Below are 25,528 nucleotides of genomic sequence, written 5' to 3' on the forward strand. Positions count from 1 at the left end.
ACAGTCACTTGCCAAGGTTTTACTCCAGGTTCTCAACACTGGGAGCAGAGGGGACCGATGCATTCCGCACTCCGTGGCCTCAAGGTCTCCTATACACCTTCCCTTCCCTTGATCTCAGGGCTGTTCAGGAAGGTGTTGATGGAGAAGGCAGAGATATCGCCCTGGCTTCACACTGGCCCGAACAACCTTGGTTTGCAATTCTGGTCAGTCTGTCTGTATCCAGGCCATGGAGGATTCATCAGGACCAAATATCCCTCAGTCAGGGGCCCCCAGTCCACCCAGAACCACAATGGCTTCAACTGAGTGTATGGCACTTGAGCAGAAGGTTCTGAGGCAGGGCAAGTTCTTTACCAGGGTGATCCAAGCCTTTAGGAGACCATCAACCAACAGAATCTATGACTCGACTTGGAAGACCTTCAAGGGCAACATTAATCCCATCTCTATCTGTAGCTAGATCCTAGAATTCCTCCAGGACGGCCTGGACAGGGGCCTATTCCCCAACACCATATGCAGACAGGTGGCAGTTCTATCGTTGGTGCTGTCATGTGGGGATTTGAGATCCTGTTGTATGCAGTTTCATTAAGGAAGCAACCAACTTAAAGCCTCTGGTAGCACACAGGTATCCCACCTGAGATTTATCTAAGATCCTATAGGCACTCTCTTTGGCTCCCTTCAAGCCATTACGGATGGCCAGTCTGTGTTTTCTCACCTACAAGGTAGCCTTCCTTGTGGCGATTACCTTGGCTAGACAAATTTCAGAACTGGCAGCCCTCTCCATAAGGCGGGACTTGTGCGTATTTCATTCAAACAGAGTGGTTCTGCGGCTGGATCCCTCCTCCCAAGGTCAATACCTTGTTCCACAGGGCATAGTAAATCATTTTGCCAGACTTCTGTCCGGGCCCAACTCATGCCTTAGAAAAGAAGGTACATACCTTGGATGTCAGGAGGGCCCTTTGCATCTACATCAAAAGAACAAATTCTTTCAGAAAAACAGAATTCTATTCATGTACATGCAGCCTTCTATGCTGGGCAGCAAGGTCACGGCATCGAAAGCGTATGAGCTTCATGCTCGTCTGTTGCCCCGGCAAGTAATGGCCCACTCTATCAGGAGTACGGCCACTATGGCGGCATGGGCGACACAGGTCTCTCTAGAAGAAGTCTGTAGGGCTTGGTCCTCACCATCCCTGTTCATCAGACACTACAAGCTGGACAATTTCACTTTGGCTGAAGCGGCCTTCAACAGACTGGTCCTCCAAAAGATACACTCGGGCCTGGAGACTCGGGACCAGACCGCGACCCACCCTTAGGACAAGCCGGCTTTGATATGTCCCATTCTTCGGATTCTCTGCTCAGCACACTGCAGAAGGGGCATTGGTCTTACCTGGTACGACCCTTCTCGATGTGCTGAGAGACAATCTAACCCCACCCTGGTGACCATCTTGTCCAGAGTCCAGGAGTGGATAACAGGATCAGTCAAGTCAACTGCTAAGCCTTCATCAAAAACTGGAGAGAGGCATGGCTGCAAAGTTTAAAAGGACTCAATGTCTGGGCAGAAGGGAGGAGTTAACCCTTTCTTTGGATTCTCTCTCAGCATACCGAGAAAGAGCGTATCGGATAAGACCAACACCCCAGCAGTAATGTGGAAATTATTTTTTCTCAAAACTGTGTAAGTGCGATCACCAATCCGGTTGTTATACCAGTAGGATCCCACCACTGACAGAAGCCATATGCTAAAAAAAAAAAACCCACCTCATTGCCTTAATATATTCAAAACTGTATATTCATATCCACCAACCCTGGTAGGTACCAATCAATGCTTTTGATACTTTAATAGAATCGATTTTCACTTAGTCTCTGCTTTCTATCATATATATGTATGAAATGTGTGTGACAGGAGGTGCTAACGGTTACAAAACTTTGCAAGGTAAAAATGAACTAATATGAGAGAAGCTGAAATAAGTGGGTGGTACTTACACTTTTGAAGATCTAAATATTTTCCAGAATTGTGTTAAAATTGTTCTTTCCACTGTAAAATGTATTATTGTTAGGAGTTTGTTGAATAATATGCAGACTTTCATTCCATTTCCTGACTCTTCTGCATGAATGGAAACTATTGTCAGACATTATAAGGAGGGTTACCACTATGCCCTTCTATGGAGTTGAGTTTTAGGTTTAGAACACATTACTAAAACAAATACAAACAGCATCTGAGAAGTAGTTTAGGTGTGGATAAAAAGATTTATGTTGCTGCAATTGGAGCTGAATTGGGAATTAATAGAATTTGTTCTTGGTCTAAAATTAGGATGTACAATTATTGGTGCAAAATCAATACTATGGAAACTGTCGCACTATTCTCATGGTCATGTGATCATAATTTGGACACCTGGTATGTGGCTCACACTTACAACCTTTGCAGCATCTTGTAGTCATATTACAATTTATAATCAACCAATTTCTGACAAGCAAAGTTAGTTAGGCTAGCCAGATTTTCTTAACAACCATGTGATTCACTTAATGGACCCAGTAAAATGGTCATAACTTCAGGTTTGGTCACATGATGACTTACTTTATCGACTTACGACGCAAATACCAATCCCCGTTGTGGGGCTCCCTGTAGTATATATATTTGAATTATATGAACTGTATAAGAAAGAGGGGGGGAACAGTATGTTGGACCACACATTAGGTAAATGTGTCTATTGGGAACCTTATACAGATAGTTTTTGACTTACAACACTTCATTCAGTGAAGTTATGGAACTAATTTATGACGTTGCAATGTTCAGGAGTCATTTTGCGACCTTCTGATAAGCAAAGTCAGTGAATAACCCAGATTCACTTAACAATTCATGTTATCAGTTTAACAAATGCAATCATTCACTTTACAAATGTGGCAAGAAAAGTTATAAAATTGGATAAATGCACTTAACAAATTTTTCACTTAGCATACATTTTGGGCTCAATTGTAGTCGTAAGTTAAGGACTACCTTAGTATTAGAACAAATTTCTTGTGTGGTCAGAAACTAACTATTGCGTTAAAATACAGCTCTGTATTTGAACAAAACAGTACAATTGAAAACCGCATATGTGAATCTGATTGGGCTAAATTGTAAGGATGGCACAGAAATAGGATTTGTATTTTCTTTTAGTTCTGCCTTTTGCTGTATTTCATAGTACATGGTCTTTTATTGTTCTGTATTGTTTAAGTAATCTACAGTTAGATTCACTGAGTAAGATTGGTGGTACCTTTTTTTACCTATGCAACACTTGATCAATTGGCAAACATTATATTGGATGGACAAGCAAACTTTACCCTTTGAGACTGGTCTATAGGAACTCTGATTTTCTGGGAGCCAAATCTCAAACTGGAAGTCTGAAGCAGGCCGCTGCATTTTTGGACAGATTGCTTCTTTTCTTATAATAGGGCTATAACACAAATACAAGCAAATGGGAGAATGTTTTTGGTCACTTTTTAACTTTTTCTATTTTTCATTCTCTTCCCCCCATTTGCCCCCTATTTTTTGTCTTTTTGTGGGGTTTTTTTGTAGCTTATATTTTGGGGGGAAATTTAATAAAGTTGATGAAAGAAAAATAAAAAATGGGCGATGTTGAAAAAAATATAAGGATGTCATATTATTGTGGATGCTTAAAAAACAGATATTAGCCAAAAAATTGAAGCTATACAGGTAATCCTCACTTAATGACTGGATGCTTAACGATCATTCAAACTGAAAAAAGTTACTTATGACGTATCCTCAGAGTTATTACTGCCCCTCCCCACCATGGACACAACTGGCCCACATTTATGACCAGTTGCAGCATCCTGCAGCCATGTACTCATGATTTCTAGTGCTGATTTGCTGTTTTTCACCAGAAAAAGGCAAAAGGCACACATTGGATATGTTGGATTCATTTAATGACCATGTTCGCCTAACGACCATTAAATAAAAATTGTCATAAAATCAAGTCTGGTCACTTGATGACCCACTTAAGGACTGAAAAGATTTACAACAAAGCTCTATGCCTGATTGTGATTGTTAAACACGGACAATTTATAGGGGCTTCCCTTCACCTCCAGTTATCTAAAGATTCCCCCCCCCCCCTTCCATTCATTTGTTTCCAATTCTCAGAGATTCCTTGGAAAAATCGTGGTAATTTTGTTGGCATGGTTTTTTATTCAGTAGGTGGGACTAGAACTCACAGTTCCCTGGTTTCTAACCTGATGCCTTAACCACTAGATCAAATATATTCTTATGTAACCAATTTTTAAAAAATGCTTATCTGGAGTGTGTTTGTTTGTTTTGTTTATTTTTTTGTGTCCCACATTTTCCATTTTTTACAAAAAATCTCAAGGCAGTGAACCTATCCAACATACTTTTCTCCTCTTATTTTTCCCACAACCATCCTGTGAACCTTATTTATATAAAATAAAGCACGCATCCCTGGCCAAATGATATGTTTAAATAAACTGCTAAGAGAGCAGAAGCTAACTGAAACTTTGGTACCAAGTTAAACCCAACATCTTTCTGCAAATTTGGCTGCATAGTTCATGTTTATTTTCTATATTCATTACAGTGAATATGGGAAATGCAGTAGTTTGGACACTCATTCAGGTAATCCTTTTTAGCACCAGTGGCAAAAATAATAGCTTCAAATATTTCCTTTAGCTAGCTAGGAGCTATTCTTGCTTTTTAATTCCCCCCCCCTCCATTCATTTTTTGGGGGGAAAGGTAGTGCATTCCATAATCAATTGCTTATATTTCAGAAAGTGGAAATTATATTTCAGTGGAGAATTGCTTGATTGTCATTGTAACATCACACATATATGACCTGCTTAAAGAATATAATTTAAAAGTGTTGAATGCCACTACATAACATATATATTTTTTGACCCAAATCTTGTAGGTATTCAGCATTATTGTTTGAATTTGATGAATTAATTTTTAAAAAAGAGCAGCAAAGCCTGTCATTTTGTTTCATGGTTCCAAAAATATCATTTAGAAATATTGCAGATGTCCACATACTCAGTGCATACTTGGGTTCTAAAGAGTATGCATTTGAAAATGGTACTTCAGCACAGTGCTCAAATCCTGACCATGGGAATCCTTTTAATTGCTCTTTCAGTTAATTTGCTTTTGAACAGTTTACTTTGTAATTTACTCTTGCACAGAGCTCTCACGAGGGGAACTTCTCTGTAGCTGATGAGGTTATTTTAGTGTGTTGTGATCTTCATTGCTGCGATAAATTGACTCCTAATTGAAGTGGCATCTGTACTATATTTTGTTTTCTGCACAGTTTCAGATAAGTGTCTCCATAGTACATTACCAAATAATGATTTTTATATTTTAATAGTATGCCTCTGATATATACAGCATTCCAATATCAGAACTTGTATGATATATGTTTTGACTGATGGGAAATCTTAAATGCTCTCTGAGGTGCAAAGATGCCATGGTTAGTCCAGAGCTTTTCTTAAAGTCTGTTTGAAGTTGAAATTGCTTTTTAAAGGCCTCTGAATATATTTGTCAGCACCAGTTCAACCTTAAATTCAGAACTAAAATAGCACCTTTTTTATTATTACCTTTTAGAACAAGGCATTGAACAGCTGAATTCCTCCCCCTCCCCTCGGAGTAAGGCACATAATAGTCATTATGGAGGGAGCAGGATAAACAATTCCTAGTACCTCATGAATTTAGTACAGAACCGTTGCCTCCCGCCAGCCAGTTGGTTTTCGGGTCTCTGCCGCACATGTGCAAGGGGAGGGGTGCATGCAGGAGACACACTCACATGTATGGGGGATAGGGGGTGACACGCATTGAATTATGGGTGTGCGCGCTTTCGGCACGCAGTGACAAAAAGGTTAGCATATAGAAGATTGTATGTGTGTTGGGAGGAGGGTGTCTTGGTTATTCCCATATCACAATTTATTATGAGCAGATATCATCTACCTATGATTCCTGTGCCATTAAGATTTCTCAGTGTCTCTTTTTCTCTTTGCAGGTGACTTAGTTCGAATGGTTGTGTAAATTGCCACAACAGTAGTAGATATAGCCATTCCCAATGTATTCCAGCATAGGATAATGGCCTCTGGAATTGATTTTATTGTAAATCAATAAAACATATGTATGTATGTATGTATATGTATATATACATACATACAGAGAGAATGAAAGTAGACACTTAATTTGACTTTCCCTTTTAAAAAATTGTGAACTAACAATTCTGTCACTATAAATATTTCAGTGGCTTCTTTTAGAACTCGTATTCCATTTCCCTCTCTTTTTTCTTTTCAGTCCACCTGTTCTTTCAAGATAAAATATGGTTTTTCAAGTGTCTGCTACATTGTTTCTTAGATTAGCCTTCTTACATTAGCCTGTAACATGTAGCGGCTTGAAATTGAGTAAAAAGTGGCACATTCTCATTGATCCCATCTATTATTATTCTCAACATTTATGTACTGCATTCATGTGAAAAATCTTAAATAACCGTTCTCATTCACATATATCTCTCAGTCTGGTCCAGGGTCCCCCTTTAGTAAATCTTGAATCAGGTGCAGAATTCTTCTTTGAATGGAAGTGAATGCAGTTCTGCCGTTTATGTGGAAGCTAAGGAAAATAAGAGGCCATTGAAAGTCCATTCTTTCTATTCAGTTTTCAGAGTTTGTACTTTCAGACAAATACCTGAAGAAATCTTAAATTCCACTCTTCTGTGTGGTGCAACATATTAAATAATGAATACATCATCATCATTTTGGGAATGCTGCTCAAGAAGCAGGAGAGTGATGAGCCATCTAAAATGATTATATTGGGCAACTTTTTAGCACTGTTTTTGGTAATCAGCATCTCAATTTTTTCATCTATAGATTATGTGTCAATATGAGCTTGTAGATGTAGAACACCTGATGGACACAATAATGTTTAATTTTTATATGAAGGCTATATAGAATGCTATTTAGGCATAATAGAAGACTAATGAAATGTCCTCCCCAAAAGTAGCAAATAAACCAGTGGTGAAATCCAAGTGTGGGCATGGCTTGGTCATATGACTGGGGTAGATGTGGCCAGATTGACGTCACTCACTGTTAGATGCAGGAGCTGCACATTCTGAAGCACATTCTGCCCTTCTGAAGCCCCTCAACGCTTTGAGTTTTGGTGAAAACCAAAGACAGCACATTTCCCTAGAAGTATCTGATACCAACCCAAAAGCATGGTGGTAGAGATGTTATGGTTTGGGGGTATTTGGCTTCATTGGGACCTGGGCATCTGTCCATCACAGACTTCTATGAATTCTTCATTGAATCAGAGGGTGCTTGAGGGTAGTGTGAGAACAACTGTCGGAAGACTGAAATTCAGCACAAAGTGCACCTTGCAATATGTTTATTAAACAATTTACCGCTAAACTGTGGTAAATTCCCCAAGAAATGGCTGGGGGTGGGTGGGAGGAAATGAAGGGTTTCTAGAAATGGATTGCATAGCTGAAAAGATCCTACATGTTGGAGTGGAGGGGGGAAAATTCCTCTTAGTCAATGTCAAGAGACTGACAGACAGTTGCAATGTAAAACAGATCTGGGCATTTTACAGCTCCCAGGCCACATTGGCCCTTTAGTTGTCCCTGTTGGCCCTTTGGCTGTCTATGTCCTGCCTGCATGCGGTTATTTGGAAGTTAGAAATCAAATGTAAATAAGTCAATATCATGCATGCAATACAACTGCATTACTTTTATTTTGAAGGCAACTGTTTTTTCCCCCAGTTTACGTATGTGCGTGTATATGTGCCTATGCACCTTCCGAGACCTATTGGTTCACCCTTCCACAACAGTCCCACTTTCTTATGTGGCCCCTTGGAAAAATTAATTGCCCACCCCTGGTATAAGATATGAGGTGCCAAAGGGAACAGTACCACGTCCTGTTTCTGCCAAGGGGTATCTTTATTTTTTCTACAGAAGGAAATGATATGTCTATTAATTTGTTTTTAAATAAATGATTGCAACATCTATTCTTCATAATTTTTTGTCCAATTACATCACTTTTATTTTTATATACTATTTGAATAAAGATAAAATATTACTATATCTACATGTGTTTGAAAAAAAAAACTACACGGGGCTACTTCTTCACATAACTATGCCTGAATTATTATCTGCTGTAGCTTTTTCGGTGTTTCCCGTTCTCTTGTTTCCTGAAATATTATGTTTCTTCCTTGCTTTGATGTATATCTTTATGTACTAATGATTACTGTAGATACACTATATTGCCAAAAGTATTCGCTCACAACTGATTCTGATTATGTGGATGGGTGAGCGAATACTTTTGGCAATATAGTGTATATTTTGAAATGTTTGACTTGAAATTCAAGTCTTAAGTCTGGTAAGAAGGTTAGATAAATGACATAGTGCTGTAGGCAAACAATTTAATGGCTTTTATTATACATTAATCACTTTATTTTAGGCTCTCGTTTAAGATGAGACTACTGAAATGCTGCATTCCAGCTATTTTTAAAAAATGCCTCCCCCCTTTTAATAAACACTTGTATTTGTGATGAAGTTAAGTAATGGCTAGCAATTCTGCTGCTATGTGTAGCTATTAAGTAGGATTGTATGATGTGCAGGTGTGTCTCAGAAAAAATGTGACATATTGAAAAGTTCACAGAAGAAAATATACTTGTATTTCTTCTTTTTCCCCAGAACACATCAGTAATGGAGGATCAGAATGAAGATGAGTCTCCAAAGAAAAACACATTGTGGCAGGTAGGCTTAATTCAGATTTCCTTATATTTAATATTATCTTTAATAATTTACACAGTTACTGTAGAAGTGTTCCCTTTGATGCTGGTTTTATTTAGTGTACTATTGAATAAGGAGCAGCTGTAAGAGCTTTTGCTTTGCTAAGACAGAATTGCTAAAAATATTTGCTTGATCACTGAGGCCCCAAGAAGCTCATCCACAATTCTTTATAGTTGTTTATTAGTCTGTTGTCCTAACTGATACGTTGAGCCGTACTATGAGTTCCTCATTTTTATGCCCACCTTTCTTACGTTCCAGATTCTCTGCTTACATATTCTGAATTCCCTTCACTTTCTTTGAACCTTTTTCTTTTGCAGCTGATCTCATAGTTCTCTGTAGTCACTAGATGGTGCTGTAGGTACAGAAATAGAGATGAGTACTGCCCATATGAGAGACCATGAGCATTGTTGCCATTATTCACTGTTGCAACATGAAGATGAATAGTGGTGGAGATAAACATTCACTTGACACTTGATTTTTATTTTATTTTGTATTTGCAGTGGGGCAAAAAAGTATTTAGTCAGCCACCAATTATGCAAGTTCTCCCACTTAAAAAGATGAGAGAGGTCTGTAATTGACATCATAGGTAGACCTCAACTATGAGAGACAAAAAGAGAAAACAAATCCAGACAATGACATTGTCTGATTTGGAAAGATTTTTTTTGCAAATTATGGTGGAAAATAAGTATTTGGTCAATATCAAAAGTTCATCTCAATACTTCGTTATATATCCTTTGTTGGCAATGACAGAGGTCAAACGTTTTCTGTAAGTCTTCACAAGGTTGGCACACACTGTTGCTGGTATGTTGGCCCGTTCCTCCATGCAGTTCTCTTATAGAGCAGTGATATTTTGGGGCTGTCGCTGGGCAACACGGACTTTCAACTCCCTCCAGAGGTTTTCTATGCGGTTGAGATCTGGAGATTGGCTAGGCCACTCCAGGACCTTGAAATGCTTCTTATGAAGCCACTCCTTCATTGCCCGGGCGGTGTCTTTGGGATAATTGTCATGCTGAAAGACCCAGCCAAGTGTCATTTTTAATGCCCTTGCTGATGGAAGGAGGTTTGCACTCAAAATCTCACGATACATGGCCCCATTCATTCTTTCCTGTACATGGATCAGTCGTCCTGGTCCCTTTGCAGAGAAACAGCCCCAAAGCATGATATTGCCACCCCCCCCCCTGTGTGCTTCACAGTAGGTATGGTGTTCTTTGGATACAACTCAGCATTCTCTCTCCTCCAAACACGACGAGTTGTGTTTCTACCAAATAGTTCTACTTTGGTTTCATCTGACCATATGGCATTCTCCCAATCCTCTTCTGGATCATCCAAATGCTCTATAGCAAACTTCAGACAGGCCCGGACATGTACTGGCTTAAGCAGGGGGACACGTCTGGCACTGCAGGATCTGAGTCCCTGGCGGCGTAGTGTGTTACTGATGGTAGCCTTTGTTACGTTGGTCCCAGCTCTCTACAGGTCATTCACTAGGTCCCCCCGTGTGGTTCTGGGATTTTTGCTCACTGTTCTTGTGATCATTTTGACCCCACGGGGTGAGATCTTGCGTGGAGCCCCAGACTGAGGGAGATTATCAATGGTCTTGTATGTCTTCCATTTTCTAATTATTGCTCCCACAGTTGATTTTTTCACACCAAGCTGCTTGCCTATTGCATATTCAGTCTTCCCAGCCTGGTGCAGGTCTACAATTTTGTTTCTGGTGTCCTTCGATAGCTCTTTGGTCTTCACCATAATGGAGTTTGGAGTGTGACTGTGTGAGGTTGTGGACAGGTGTTTTTTATACTGCTAACAAGTTCAAACAGGTGCCATTAATACAGGTAATGAGTGGAGGACAGAGGAGCCTCTTAAAGAAGAAGTTACAGGTCTGTGAGAGCCAGAAATCTTGCTTGTTTGTAGGTGACCAAATACTTATTTTCCACCATAATTTGCAAAAAAATTCTTTCCAAATCAGACAATGTGATTGTCTGGATTTGTTTTCTCATTTTGTCTCTCATAGTTGAGGTCTACCTATGATGTCAATTACAGGCCTCTCTCATCTTTTTAAGTGGGAGGACTTGCACAATTGGTGGCTGACTAAATACTGTTTTGCCCCACTGTACGTTGTAGAGATTGGAATTGCCTTCTTAGACTGTACATGATTTAATCCAGGGCTGTCAAACTCACAGCCCGCAGACCAGATGCACTGGCCACACCCACACCTAGTTTAGCAAAGGGTGACAACGCTGACAATGCAAGTTTGACCACCCTGATCAAATCCATTCAGGATTTTTAATCAGAGGGTTTTTTTGTAACAACTGGCAGTTCTTAACAATAGTTTGCTTGTATAAAATTGTAAAATATTCTGGGAAATATTTGTATTTTGAATGATTGATTTATCTGCCATCAAGTCGTTTTCAATTACTAGCAACCAACAGAGCCATCTCTAACCAGTTCTTTCAAATCTCACAATGGTGCCCTCATCTTCATCACTGAGTCCACCTATTTTGCTGTTGGTTGTCCTCTTCTTTGCATTCTTCCCACATTTCTCAGCATCAGAGCCTTTTTCAGAAAGCTGCATCTTCACATAATGTGTGTGAAACTTTGCACAGTGTGTCCAAACTTTGCATAATATGTGTGAAGTTTGTACTTTAGTACGTGGTAAATGTTAGTAACAACTTGTTTAGCCACAGTTACTGTGATGAATAGATAAGGCTTTTAATGACTGTCAAGAAATTTATTAAGTATTTATTCTGTATTTGGGGGAAGCGGGGTAGAATAATTCTAGTAACAGTATTTCAATTGCTAATTTTTTTAATGAAAACCAGATCGAAACAAATATATAAAGAATGTATCAGGTGATAAGAAATTTCTCATTCAGGATTGGGGGGGGAGAATACCAGTTGGTATTTCTTCGAAATGAATCAAACTTTTTAGACTAAATGTATGACATGCAAAATGTGAATAACTAGGCTATTGCTATTAATATCTGTAATAGAATATCTGCAATACAATTCTAAAAATTAAAGGGGAAACATTTTTTTCTGTTTGTGTTTTTCATAAAACAGATAAGCAATGGAACTTCATCTGTAATAGTCTCAAGGAAACGACCATCTGAAGGAAATTACGAAAAGGAAAAAGACTTGTGTATTAAGTATTTTGACCAGTGGTCTGAATCAGATCAGGTTGAATTTGTGGAACACCTCATTTCACGAATGTGTCACTATCAGCATGGACATATTAATTCCTACTTAAAGCCCATGCTGCAAAGGGATTTTATCACTGCTTTACCAGGTAGGTTTTGTTGCATGTTGTAATGAAATGTAAAATTAAGCCGTTTAGATTACATTACACACTTAACAAATTTTATTAATCACTAAAGCAATTATTATATGCTTTGTACTCCAGCTGAATAATTGTGATGGCCACTGGATGCCAGTATTGTTCCATTTAAAAATAGATTTTGAACTGTGTGTTTTAAATGGAGTTGTTGCAAATTACTACATTAAGGTTTTCCCTAATTTTGAACCTTGACAAAGGATTTGGTTTAAAGAGGATTGTACTCTATTGTACTTACAGGTGAAACTCGAAGAATTAGAATATCATGCAAAAGTTCTTTTATTTCAGTAATGCAACTTAAAAGGTGGAACTAATATACGAGATAGACTCATTACATGCAAAGCAAGATAGTTCAAGCCGTGATTTGTCATAATTGTGATGATTATGGCATACAGCTCATGAAAACCCCAAATCCACCATCTCAGAAAATTAGAATATTACATTCAATCAATAAAACAAGGATTGTACATAGAACAATATCGGACCTCTGAAAAGAATAAGCATGCATATGTACTCAGTACTTGGTTTGGGCCCCTTTTGCAGCAATTACTGTCTCAATGTGGCATGGCATGGCATGGAAGCTATCAGCCTGTGGCACTGCTGAGGTGTTATGGAACACCAGAATGCTTCAGTAGCAGCCTTCAACTCTTCTGCATTATTCGGTCTCATGTCTCTCATCTTTCTCTTGGCTATGCCCCATAGATTTTCTATGGGGTTCAGATCAGTCGAGTTTGCTGGCCAATCAAGCACAGTAATCCCACGGTCATTGAACCAGGTTTTGGTGCTTTTGGCGGTGTGGGCAGCTGGAAAATGAAGTCAGCATCCCCATAAACCTCGTCTGTGGAAGGAAGCATGAAGTGCTCTAAAATCTCCTGGTAGATGGCTGTGTTGACCCTGGTCTTAATGAAGCACAGTGGTCCAAAGTCCTGTTGCTCCTTGGTCCAAAGTCCTCTTTTCTGATGAGAGCAACTTTTGCATCTCATTTGCAAACCAAGGACCCAGAGTATGGAGGAAGAATGGAGAGGCCAATCAAGCACAATAATCCCACGGTCATTGAACCAGGTTTTGTGCTTTTGGCAAACCAAGTACTTGAGTACATATGCATGCTTATACTTTTCAGAGGTCCGATATTGTTCTATGTACAATCCTTGTTTTATTGATTGAATGTAATATTCTAATTTTCTGAGATGGTGGATTTGGGGTTTTCATGAGCTGTATTCCATAATCATTACAATTATGACAAATCACGGCTTGAGCTATCTTGCTTTGCATGTAATAAGTCTTATCTCATATATTAGTTTCACCTTTTAAGTTGCATCATGAAATAAATTTTAAATAAATTTTACTTCTGTTGTCATTAGTGTTCTTTTCTGCATTTTTGAAGGAAAAAATGGTTTGTGTGGGATTAGTTGTCCAGAACACTCTAAAATCCGATTCTAAATAGTTAAATAGAAATAGGTTCATTGTAGACCCTCCAACTTGGTCAAGCTGTGGAATATATTTAGAAAAGGGAAATCCCAAAACATGTCATTGTCCTCATAAAACCTATAAGCAAATCAGGAAGACACATTACAAACAAAATATGGTGAAACAGACTTGTTCCAGGTTGCAGAGGAGTGAGACATACTCTCACTTATACACTCCCCTTAATTATTAAACACATGCTGATTTATGTTAAGGGAAACAAGATTGGAAGAAGATGACCATGTTTTTCAAAATGGAGGAAGAACTATCAATATCCTGTGATATATTGATGACACCACTCTGGTAGCTGAAAAATGCAAGGATCCTATGAGCTCTGGTAATAGAGTTCTCTCAAACTGTGAGCTGTGGGTGACTACTACTATTACTACTACTAATAATAATAATAATGATGATGATGATGATGCTTGAATGATTACATCCAGAAAAGTGAAGAACCAATGATTAAGGAAGTAAATAAAGTAGGCCTTTTAAAGACAACTAAGTCAAAAGCTGAATATAAGAAAGAAGTAATTGAGAAACGAGCTGAAAATTAGAAAAAAAAGCTATGTATAGCCAATACTTGAAAGGTATTGAAGGCAAAGGTGACCAAAAGCTAATTTGGAAATGGTTAAGATCAGGAGCACTGAAAAAAGAAACAGAAGGCTTTATTTTGGCAGCTAAAGAACAAGTCTTAGCCACAAACTACATGAAGGCAAAAATTCAACTTGTTACCACCAACAGCAAATGTCGCCTCTGTAATGAGAAAGATGAGACAGTCGACCACTTAATCTGTGGGTGCAGCAAAATTTCACAAACTGACTACCTACAACACCGTGACGGAGTTGCTAAGATTATTCACTGGAAATTGTGCCAAAAGTTTGGATTTGAGTACAGCAAAAACCACTGGGACCATCAGGTTGAGAAGGTTTTAGAGAATGAGAAAGTCAAGATCTTGTGGGACTTCAGAATCCAGATTGACAGGCACTTGGCCCACAACACACCTGACATAACAGTAGTTGAAAAGAAAAAAGTATGGTTCATTGACATTGCAATACCTGGAGATGCACGAATTGAAAATAAACAGCAAGAAAAAATCACAAAGTACAGGGACTTGCAAATTGAAGTTGAGCAACTGTGGAAAAAGAAATCGTGTGTTGTCCCGATTGTAATTGGAGCCCTTGGAGCAATACTTAAAGGGCTACCTCGCTATTTGGAAATTTTAAATTTATCAGACTTGAACATTCTGATTCTACAAAAAACCACCCTACTTGGAACAACTTATATCCTCCGACGTTACCTTAACAATTCCTAAGTCCTTGGTTAGGACTCGAGCTGTTGAGCTACCAACCAGCCCCAAAGACTGTGAATCTCACCAAAGATTAACCACATAATAATAACTGTTAAGTTTTTACCAGACTGTGAATCAAATCAAAGAGGAAAACAATGATGATAACAACAACAGACAGTAAGTGCCGCCTATGCAAAGAAGCTGAAGAAACAGTGGACTACCTGGTAAACTGCTGCAAGATGATCGCACAGATTGACTACAAGCAGTGGCATGACGAAGTAGCAACAATGGTGCATTGGAAGATCTGCAAGAAATACCATTTGCTTGTAAGCAAGAACAGGTGGGACCATAAAATAGAGAAAGTCATAGAAAATGAAGATGTTAAATTGCTCTGGGACTTTAGAATTCAAACAGACAGGCACCTGCCATATAACACCCCAAACTTAACAATTGTCAATAAGAAAGACAAGAAAGTCCAGATAGTGGATGTGGCAGTTCTTGGAGACAGTAGAAGACAAGAGAAAGAACTGGAGAAGGTAACAAAATACAAAGACCTACAAATAGAAATAGAATGACTATGGTAAAGGCAAGCAAAAGTAGTACCAATAGTAATAGGTGCTTTGGGTGCAATCCCAAAACAACTGGAGCAGCACTTGAACATCATTGGCATTGACAAATTTGCCATCCATCAATTGCAGAAGGTGGCTTTACTTGGAACAGCTTCCATCCTGCGATGATACCTGTAACACCGGATTTGCACCCAGATTTGCCTATCCCAGGTCTTTGGTAAGGATTGGAGAGGTAGCAAAAATGCCAAACCCAGTCTGAACATCTGGCTGACCGCGATGATTAATAATAATGATAATGATAATAATAATTTGACTGCACAAGAACAAACAAGCCTTGCAGACTAATTCTGTGAAAGCAAAAAATCAACACAGCAGTAACAACAACAAATGTTGCTTATGCAATGAGAAAGATGAAGCAGTAGATATATTATCAGTGGCTGCAGCAGAGTCTCACAGACTGATTATCTACAATGTCATGATTGAGTTGCCAAAATTATACATTGGAAGTTTTGCCATATGTTTGAGTTGGAATGCAGCAAAAATTACTGGGAACATCAAGTTGAAAAAGTTCTTGAAAATGAACAGGTCAAGATCTGTGGAACTTTCAAATCCAAACAGATAAACATCTGGCACACAACACACCTGACCTCACTATTGTAGAAAAGAAAAAATCTGGTTCATTGATATTGCAATGCCAGGTGATGTACGAATTGAAGAGAAACAGCTGGGAAAAATAATGAAATATTGCAAATTGCAAATTGAAGTTGAGCAATTGTGGAGGAAGAAATCAGTGGTTGTACCAATAGTAATGAGCCCGTAGAGCATACCCCAAAGGGTTGCCTAGATATATGGAAATTTTGAACTTATTAGACCTGACTATACTGACTTTGCAAAAAACTACCTTACTTGGAACTGCCTGCTTACTCAGACGTTATCTTAACAGCTCCTTGGTTAGGACTTATTGACTTCTTACCAGTCCCAGACTGTGAATTGAATTGAAGATTAAATCAATAATAATAATAATCATTATCGATAGGTTGTACCTGCCAAGAAAAATAAGGGGCAGGGGGTTATTGCAAATCCATCAAACTGTAGAAGAAGAAAGATGAAGTTTGAATGATTATGTGAACCAAAGTACAGAAAAATTGCTGCAGGCTGTGAAAACGGAGAACATTATAAAAACATTAGAAACAAAGGCAGAATATGAGGAAAAACAGCTGGATGACAGATTAAATAGATGGAAAATCAAAGCTGCATGGAGCACACTTGAAAAACATTGAAGGGAAATGTGATGATAACCTAACATGGGCATGGCTTAAGATGGGAACCATCAAGAAAGAAACGGAAGGTTTAATACTGGCTGCTCAAGAACAAGCACTACAAAGTAATGCCATGAAAGCAAAGATACAAAAATCGCCCGGCAATCCAAACTGCTGACTTTGCAACAACAAAGTCGAAACTGTTTCATATTTAATATGTGAATGCAGCAAATCTCACAAACTGATTACAAAGCTAGACATGACCAAGTTGTTAAATTGATCATTATGTAAAAAATACGAATTATCTGTATCCAGAAAGTCATGGGAACATAAAGTGAAAAAGTTATCAAAAATGAGAAGGTGAAGATCTTGTGGGACTTTCGAATACAGATGGATTGTCATTTGGAACATAACACGCCAGATATCACAGTTGTCGAAAACCTAAACATACAATTTATTGACATCACGGTATCAGGAGATGCCAGAGTTGAAGAAAACTGGAAAAAATCACGAAATGCCGCGACCTGGCCATGGAAACTACGCAATTATGGATGAAACATGTAACAATGATACCCATTGTCATCGGGGCACTTGGTACCATGTCCAAGAATTTCATAAGATACATCGAGAAATTGCAGCTTCCTGCAATAACACCAGCGGAACTGCAAAAAACTGTTTTAAAAAGGAACATCATATATTTTAAGAAGGTACTTGGTTGATACCTAGGACACTGGCAGCAACCTGTATCAACCATTAGCATCAGTCAATGGTATTTGTGAAACATGAGTTTCATGTTTAATGAATAAAGTATAATAATAAAATAATACAAAGACCTGCAAATAGAATGATTGTGGCAAAAAGAGCAAAGGTGCAATACCACTAGTAATAACAGAATTACAGGATTGGAAGAGTCCTTGGGCTCTCCTAGTCCAATCCATGCTCAAGCAGAAAACCCTATACCATTTCAGATAAATAGGCACCTTGGATGCAATCCCAAAACAACTGAAGCACCACTTGAAGTCCAACAGCACTGATAAATTCACCATCAGTCAGTTGTAAAAAGCAACTTTACTTGGAACAGCTTACATCCCGCGACAATGTTTCTTAACACCATCAACATCCATATCTGTCTATCCTAAGTCTTTGGAAAGGACTTGATAGGTGGATAAAATGCCAAATGCAATCTGAACATCTGGTTGACTGCAATGAACCATAACAATAGTTCAGTAAAATGAGACTAAAGTTAAAGACAAAGAAAACCAAACTCAATCATAATAGGCACAACAACCAAGCATAGATTTATCAGTGAGGGTATTGTAATGATAGGCAATTTCTGTTTTTGGGAGTCAACCATCCTAAAATCATCATCAAAAGACCTGAAGGACAAGTGATTAGGGACAGATCATCTTAAAGAATATCTGTGTGGTTCAACACCGACTTGATGGCATGTAATCAAATCAGTCAGGGCAGTTTGACATTCTTTGATTACATTTGTTGAAATGATTTTAAGTAACTGCCTTTCCTATGTCCCCTGAAATATCAGTTTATTAATAATATTGTCACTCCTTCAGTGATGCTTCAAAAAGAGTGAGAGAATTGAAGACAATCTTGTTTGTATTGACTTTCTGTAATATTCAACCAAATGTATAAGAATGGTAATTGGATGAAGACTGCTAGTGATTCATTCTCTCTGCTAGTGTGCTGGCTTTTCATGATGGTTGTCATTAGCTTTTGATTCTGACTTAGGTCTCTTCATGCTATCTTCTTGTCTTGTTTATCTTTTTTCTCCCTACTGTATATAAGCTAGCTAATTCACTGTTGTAATATTTGACTCTTAATTTTCTTTCCCCCACCCTTGTGCACTTGGAACGAGAGCCATTTCTTTTATTTTCAGTACTTTCTTAATGAGCCATCAGTCTATAATTTTTTATTAAACATTTTTCCTGACTTGCTGCTGCTTGATGTTCCCCAGATTCATCCTCGCTATCCGTCTTTAAACTTCTTACTTTTCTTTTCTTTGGCCTTCTCTATTTTTTCCTCTCTGTATTATTAGCTGTCTGGTGGGGTTGTACAAAATATTTTAAATTCAATACCAAGTACACGCCATTTGATGTTTATCTTACACTCAAAATGCATGTCCTGAATTCAAAATGCTGTCTAAGGGATTGATCACTTTGGAAGTATTTCAACTTCAGAATGGTTCTGTTTCGAACTTGGGAGTCATTCAAAATTATTTAAACAGCTTGTTTCGAATGCAGAGGAACTGTTCCGAATTTGAAAAATGGGTTTCAAACTTGAAACGCAATACAGTATTATTTTTTTTAAATTTAAAATGGTTCCGCTTGTACAATGTTTTATACTCACAATCTCTTGCATGGAATGCATTTAAGTTTCTTTGTAGCCATGATGTATCTGCATTTTTTGAAAAAGAATTTGATTTTCTTTTCCATATACATTTTTCAAATATTTATAAAACTGCAAGTTGGGAAGGAAAGCAGCACGGTTCCTTTTCCTTTCTTTTCCCTCCCCCACCCACTCTGTGCAAATGGAAGCAAGCAGAGTTGCACTTCACTGCTAGAGAGAAATTTCAGCCTTGCATATGAGGCCAATGTTTACTAAGGAGAGCCTGCTGCCCAAGGATGCCTTGCTAATTTCCCTCATCTGAAGTATTTGAGGGAATGTGAATTTCATCAGTAGATTCCTTAAATGCTTTAGATCCGGATTGTTGGAAATTAATGCAGTCTCCGCCCTTAGGGTCCCTCTCCCTAGGGTGACTACCGTATTTTCACCCATATAACCCGCGGGTTATATGCGATGCACAGCGCCCCCTGCGGGTTATATGCGTGGGCGGGGTATACGGAAAATATTTTACACGACGGAGGCTTGCACAGGCTTCTTTCTCCGTTTCTTCCCCCACCCCGATCTCAGCTGTTTCCTTCTCCTCCGTTCCTTTCCTCTTCCCCAGCTTGCACAGGCTTCTTTCTCCGTTTCTTCCCCCACCCCGATCTCAGCTGTTTCCTTCTCCTCCGTTCCTTTCCTCTTCCCCAGCTTGCGCAGGCTTCTTTCTCCGTTTCTTCCCCCCCCCATCTCAGCTGTTTCCTTCTCCTCCGTTCCTTTCCTCTTCCCCAGCTTGCGCAGGCTTCTTTCTCCGTTTCTTCCCCCCCCCATCTCAGCTGTTTCCCTTCTCTCTTACTCGTCGCGGGTTATATGCGTGGGCGGGGTATACGGAAAATATTTTACACGATCCCGAAAACCCGCGGGTTATTTGCGTGGGCGGGTTATTTGCGTGGGCGGGTTATATGGGTGAAAATACGGTAGAAGCCAAGTGGAACCCAAACTCAGAAAGAATACATTGACATCGCTGTTCTAGTTGCACTGCCTACTCAGACTAGTAGTACCAGAGTACAACTACAGGTCTAAATGTTCGTTCTTCTGGCAAGCCTTGCCTGGAAGCAATTATTCCCAAGAACACATTTCACTGAGTTCTGAACAGCAAGATTTATTCAGAATGAAATTACAGGAACAGCAGAAGAATTCCATGCAAGTTACTCTACTTTCAAAAGAGAAACATACACACTCAGATTAAGAAAGAAAGATTGTGCTATTTTTCTTTACACCGTTTCTGGGTAGATGGGATAAGGTTTGTGCTTTTTAATGGAGGTGAGGCAGATTGCACCTGCTCTCTGTGTGAAGTGACTACTAGACTTTTACTGATGTGATAACCAGCTCTCATACTTTAACAATTCTGGCCGGTCACATGACAATGCTTCCAATTTACTTTGTCAACCTTATTACAATTGAAACAACTGAAGATTGGCAACTGTGCTCAGTTCCTATCACATATTATACACAATTTTTCCATCTCCCTGTTAGCTAACATGCTGCAGTAACTTATACTTGCTGGTTGTCCTGAGAATGGGCTGTCTACTACTCATACCATATTTATTGGGACCATAATCTTATTCCTTCCTGGAGCCCAAATTCCTATGAAATATTTACAATTGTTATCAAATACAGAGTTACCTTTCTTAAGATATTAAGAACTTTACAGTAAAGGAAAGCTTTATCCTTCTGGATCTGTACAGTGATAGGAAGGAACTGGATGAAGGATGGACTGAAATGGATTGTCAGTTTGGATTGAAAGCTTACTTAAAAGGGATATTCTTTTTAATTAAAAAGCCAATAGTATGGTCAAAATCATAAAGTAATGAATTAACTTATGGTAAATGTGGGAAAATCTCAGGAAATGCTATATGTCTTTGATAGTATAAAGAGTCACTGCCAAGGCAACACTAAGTATATTTTAACTAGCTATATAAAAAACCTCCAGGGGAAATGATAGCTCTAATATATCTAATACAGTTAATATAGATAAGCAAAAGGCATATTTCTCCAGCTTAGCATAGAGAACGTTGTCATGAAGGCATTAAAAACCCACTCAAACTTGATTATGGAGAGAATGAGCCTCTAAGTAAATCCGCAAACCATCTAAATATGCTATCAACAACTCGTCCAGAAAATCATAGCAAGCATGATTAATATATCTTTCAAAGACTGACAAATTGTTTACCAATCCTAAAGGCATTACTGCATATTCAAACTTTCACAGAAGGACATTTTTGTATAAACCAGACTGTAAGCTTTTCTGAAATACTCCATAGTTAAAATTAATACTTTCTAAGAATTCAGAAATTTGGAAAAAGAGATAATAACCCCCATGGATTATCTGAAGAAACTATTATTACTTCTTGTCAAGAAAAAGTAAGTCCAAAACCAAGGAAATGATATCTCTAATTGTGCCTTGGGAACTATGCTTTTACAATACTTCTCATGACTTGTGCAGGTCAGAGTAGAAGTCAAGAATTACATCTCATACCATATCTGTCACCAAGCCTCTGATTGACAAACCTACAAATCTCCCATAGTTCCTCCCCGTTCCACCAAAGCTATAGAATATGGTTTCCTGAGGGCTGTTTAAGTGACCTGCTTTGTGAATATTTCAACACTATTTTAGTGTTAGTTCTTTTTTTTCCTAAAAAAATCCTTCTTTGTTCCTTACTGTGATTTCCTCCCTACATCGAGAACTCATTTGTTCAGGCAATGAATTAAAATCACCCAGGAGCTTCAGGCATCTCCATATCTCCTAGGGCCGTGATTGTGAACCTATAGCACGCATGCCACAGGTGGCACATGGAGCCATTTGTTAGGGCATGCGAGGCAGTGCCCTGTCAGCTCCAGCATGCATGCATGCGCTGGCCACTGACTTCAGCCTTCTTTTGAGACCATTTTTTGCCTTCCAGAGGCTTTCTTGAACTCTCCAGAGGGCGAAAACCTGACCCTACCAGCAAACCAGAAGTTTTGGAACAGACTTCCAGTTTGCTGATAGGGCCGTTTTTCACCCTCCGGAGCCTTTAGGAGGCTTTCCTGAAGGCTCCGGAGGCCGAAAAACGGCCCTACCAGCAAACCGGAAGTGACAAAGTCATAAAGAAATATAGCAATAGCCCTTAGACTTATATACTGCTTCACAGCCCTCTCTTAAGCCGTTTTACAGAGTCAGCATATTGCCCCCAACAATCTGGGTCCTCATTTTACCGACCTCGGAAGGATGCAAGGCCGCATCAACCTTCAGCCGCTGAGATTCAAACTGCTAAATTGCAGGCAGCCAGCAGGCAACAGAAGTAGCCTGCAATACTATATTCTAACCACTACATCACCACAGCTCTTTCAGGTAGCTGTAGACAGTCAGTTAAAAGATGGGAAAAATAGAAGAAAGAAATATTGAAATTAAACTGGATATAAAGTAAGAATTGGACCTTCATGTTGACATAGAAAAAATTAACTGTGTTAGCATCTTACACCTAGAATGCAACACAGAATCTTTATCAGCCACGCAGAGTCTGTGAGCTTTAAATCCAGTCCAAGCCAAGACCCAATCAAGCTATGCAAAGTTGAGTATCTGGGAAATTCTGCCAATATTGCCATAAATGTATTTGTTCTCCTACATCTTCACTAGAGATGCAATGGAAAATTTAAGGCAACAATTGAGAAAAGAACATGCACGCACACATATACGTCAACTCTTGATAGTTTGGGGGCCATTTTGCCTGTGTTGCTGTTCGTATCATTTAATTTACTTAAATGTTTAATTTCTCTATTAAAGTATTTGGAATACATTGATCACAAACATTTTCTGTTAACCATTCTCATATGATTTTATTTTATTTTTTATTTGTTTTGGCCTTTGGGGCAAATATAAAAAGCCTTACTGGGCACCCTAAAAATTGTCTCCTCGGTGTTACTCCCAAACTGTAGAACATATCTGTTTTTAGAAAAGTTGTCAAGAAGTAGTTTGTTTTGGTTTGAATGATGCTTGTGACTAAAACAGATTGCAGCACAGGACTACCTTGCTGGGCTCAGAAGCTAAGCTGGGTCAGGATCAGTGGTGGGTTCTGGATCCCGTTGCAACCGGTATGGTTGCAACGGGGCCCTGCGTCCTCCACATGAATGTGCGCAGTGCATGCACGTAGCACGCACATGCGTCCTACCCTTCAGCAACACCTGTGTGAGCCTCCGCGAAGCTCCAGCTGCTTGGCAGAGCGTCCCACAGGCGCTGTACGTGCCATGCACGGAAGCGCTGAAGAGTTTAAAGACAGGTAAGGACGATGGGCGTGCGGGTGGGCCCTCCGGAGCACCGTACTGGAACGGTACTTGGTGCTCCGGGCAGGCACTGGTACACCCGTACTGGGGCATACTGCCTGCAACCCACTACTGGTCAGGATGGAAGACCAGAGTGGCAAACTACTTGTGTATTGCTGCCAAGGAAGCTATCCGGCAAGTTGCTAAGTCGGGTCCTACATGAAAGAAATGTTTCCCTGGTAGTGCTATTATTAACAGAAGTCCAAGCCTTGGTGTTTTTCTTGTTACCATTTTACTTTTGGATCCCTGCATACCATACCACCTAAGTGGTTTTTCAGGAAGGGGATGGAAAATATTTTGAATAAATAACCGGAACCCGCATAGCCTTTCACCGAAGCTTTGCTTTCTGTATTCTAGAGCAATTAAAAGGGTGCATTGTTTAGGGAATCCATTTGCAGTGCAAAACAAAGATGCATTATGCTTGAGCTTCTGTGGCTTATTTGGTTAAATGTGTAATCTTAGCATTATGTTACTAGCTCAAATAGCAAACACTAATCATTATTGAAAAAGTTATGTTCAAATGTAGTTTTAAAATCTCACCAGTAAAGAAATAGGGATGGGGGGGAATGGTGTTTGCATAATCCTGAAAGATACATAAATGGCCATGACAGTTTATTCTGTCAGCTGTTCTGAATTAATCTTATAATTGGCTAGTGTAACATAAAAAAACAAAACGTTCTGAAAAAAGATAGTTTTATATAAACTTAGAATGTTCAGCTAGTTTCCTCTTGCTACCATCCTTTCTGAAATGTGCACCTGTCTACATATACATAAAATGGAAAATATTTGTGGTTTCTGGCTTCTTTTTAATGGAAAAAAGTGATAATTACAATATGAACTTTTTAAAAAATTGTAGTAGAATGTTTAGTCTGCATAGACTGTTCTTGTCAAGTTAGTTGCGGTTAGCATGTAGTGGTGAAGGCATTTGTTTCAAACTTCAGGCAAACTATAGTGTCACATGATTTAGATGATGTTGCTGGAGTAAAGGCTGTTCCCAGAGTTAAAAGTGTCAAGTTTAAGTTTGGTCTCCTGGTTACAGAGAAAGAGGGGGGTTATTTTTTCCAATGTATTTGAATACAGTCACAGATTTCCTCCACACAGTCTTTTCCTATATAATCAGAAAGATGTAAATTGACATAAATGATTGTGTGGGCTGTTTAATTGTTAATTATTTTTCATCAAGTCATATGTTTTAACTGATCACTAATTCTTCCTTGTTGATCTAGTATAAAATAATTTAATAAATGAAGGTAATGAATGGTGAATGTGAGTAAGCACATTGTCAATTTAGGGGGGAAAACATGTGGAGTTAACGTTTGGTTGATGAATGTGATGAGATTGATATAGTCTGGAAGGCCTTGCATATGGCCAGTAACTGCCCTTGCAGAGGGCCAGGCCGGGCATTGCCTCATCAGTAGTATTGCAGTAGCAGGAGGAAGAAGACGTAAATGTCAGCTGGAGGCAGTAGAGTTCAGGATGGTTAGAAGGGCAGAGATGAGGAGAGACAAATGGCAGGGTGGAATTGAAGCAGAGGCAAATATGGTAGGGAGGGAGAAGCATGAGGTCCTCATCTAACCTTCAAGTTTCAAGTTTATTAGAATTTGTATGCTGCCCACTCCCATAGGGACTCTTTGCGGCTCACAACAGACAAGAAACATTTAAAATTTTAAAAATAGAAATAAAAAATAAAAATACAGTATTAAAATTCACATCACCCATTGGCATAGTGCTGGCCTAACAACTTCTACCAGGACTAACAAAACTGCTGTCTCTTAAGCGATGAAGTTATATGAAGTTTTGCCTAATGAATGTATCACTTAGCAATGTAAATTCTAGTTCCAATTAAGGTCATTAAAGGACTATCCAGGATGGTCCTACTGGTGGTCTTCCCCTCCCACATCACGAAGTTGCAATTGAATTTTCTACTGCTCGTCAACCTTCTCTTCTGGGGAAGGTATAGAAAAGACGGTGGGGCTTCAGTGGCTCCTGGAGAAAGCAAATTACAATATGTGAATCTTTCAACTGGGTTGCAAATCTGCATACAGGATGGAGATAACAAATTGTGTGTGCATGCATGTATGCACATTCCATAGTACAGTGATTCATTCTCTTATGATCAGTTCCTGTGGTGTTAAATAAGGGGGA

General features: G+C 39.0%; 1 protein-coding gene across 4 annotated transcripts in view; it reads left to right on the top strand.

The window, feature by feature from the left end:
- FBXW11 (F-box and WD repeat domain containing 11) overlaps positions 1–25,528 on the top strand; it is a 79,706-nt gene that overhangs the window by 35,998 nt on the left and 18,180 nt on the right. For all 4 annotated transcript variants that reach the window (XM_032213098.1, XM_032213100.1, XM_032213101.1 and 1 more), the window contains 2 exons: positions 8,682–8,744; positions 11,837–12,062. In XM_032213098.1, coding sequence (XP_032068989.1) covers positions 8,682–8,744; positions 11,837–12,062 — 289 coding nt within the window. The remainder of the gene's footprint in view (positions 1–8,681; positions 8,745–11,836; positions 12,063–25,528) is intronic.

The sequence above is a fragment of the Thamnophis elegans genome, chromosome 3, assembly GCF_009769535.1.
Source record: "Thamnophis elegans isolate rThaEle1 chromosome 3, rThaEle1.pri, whole genome shotgun sequence".
NCBI lineage: Eukaryota > Metazoa > Chordata > Lepidosauria > Squamata > Colubridae > Thamnophis > Thamnophis elegans.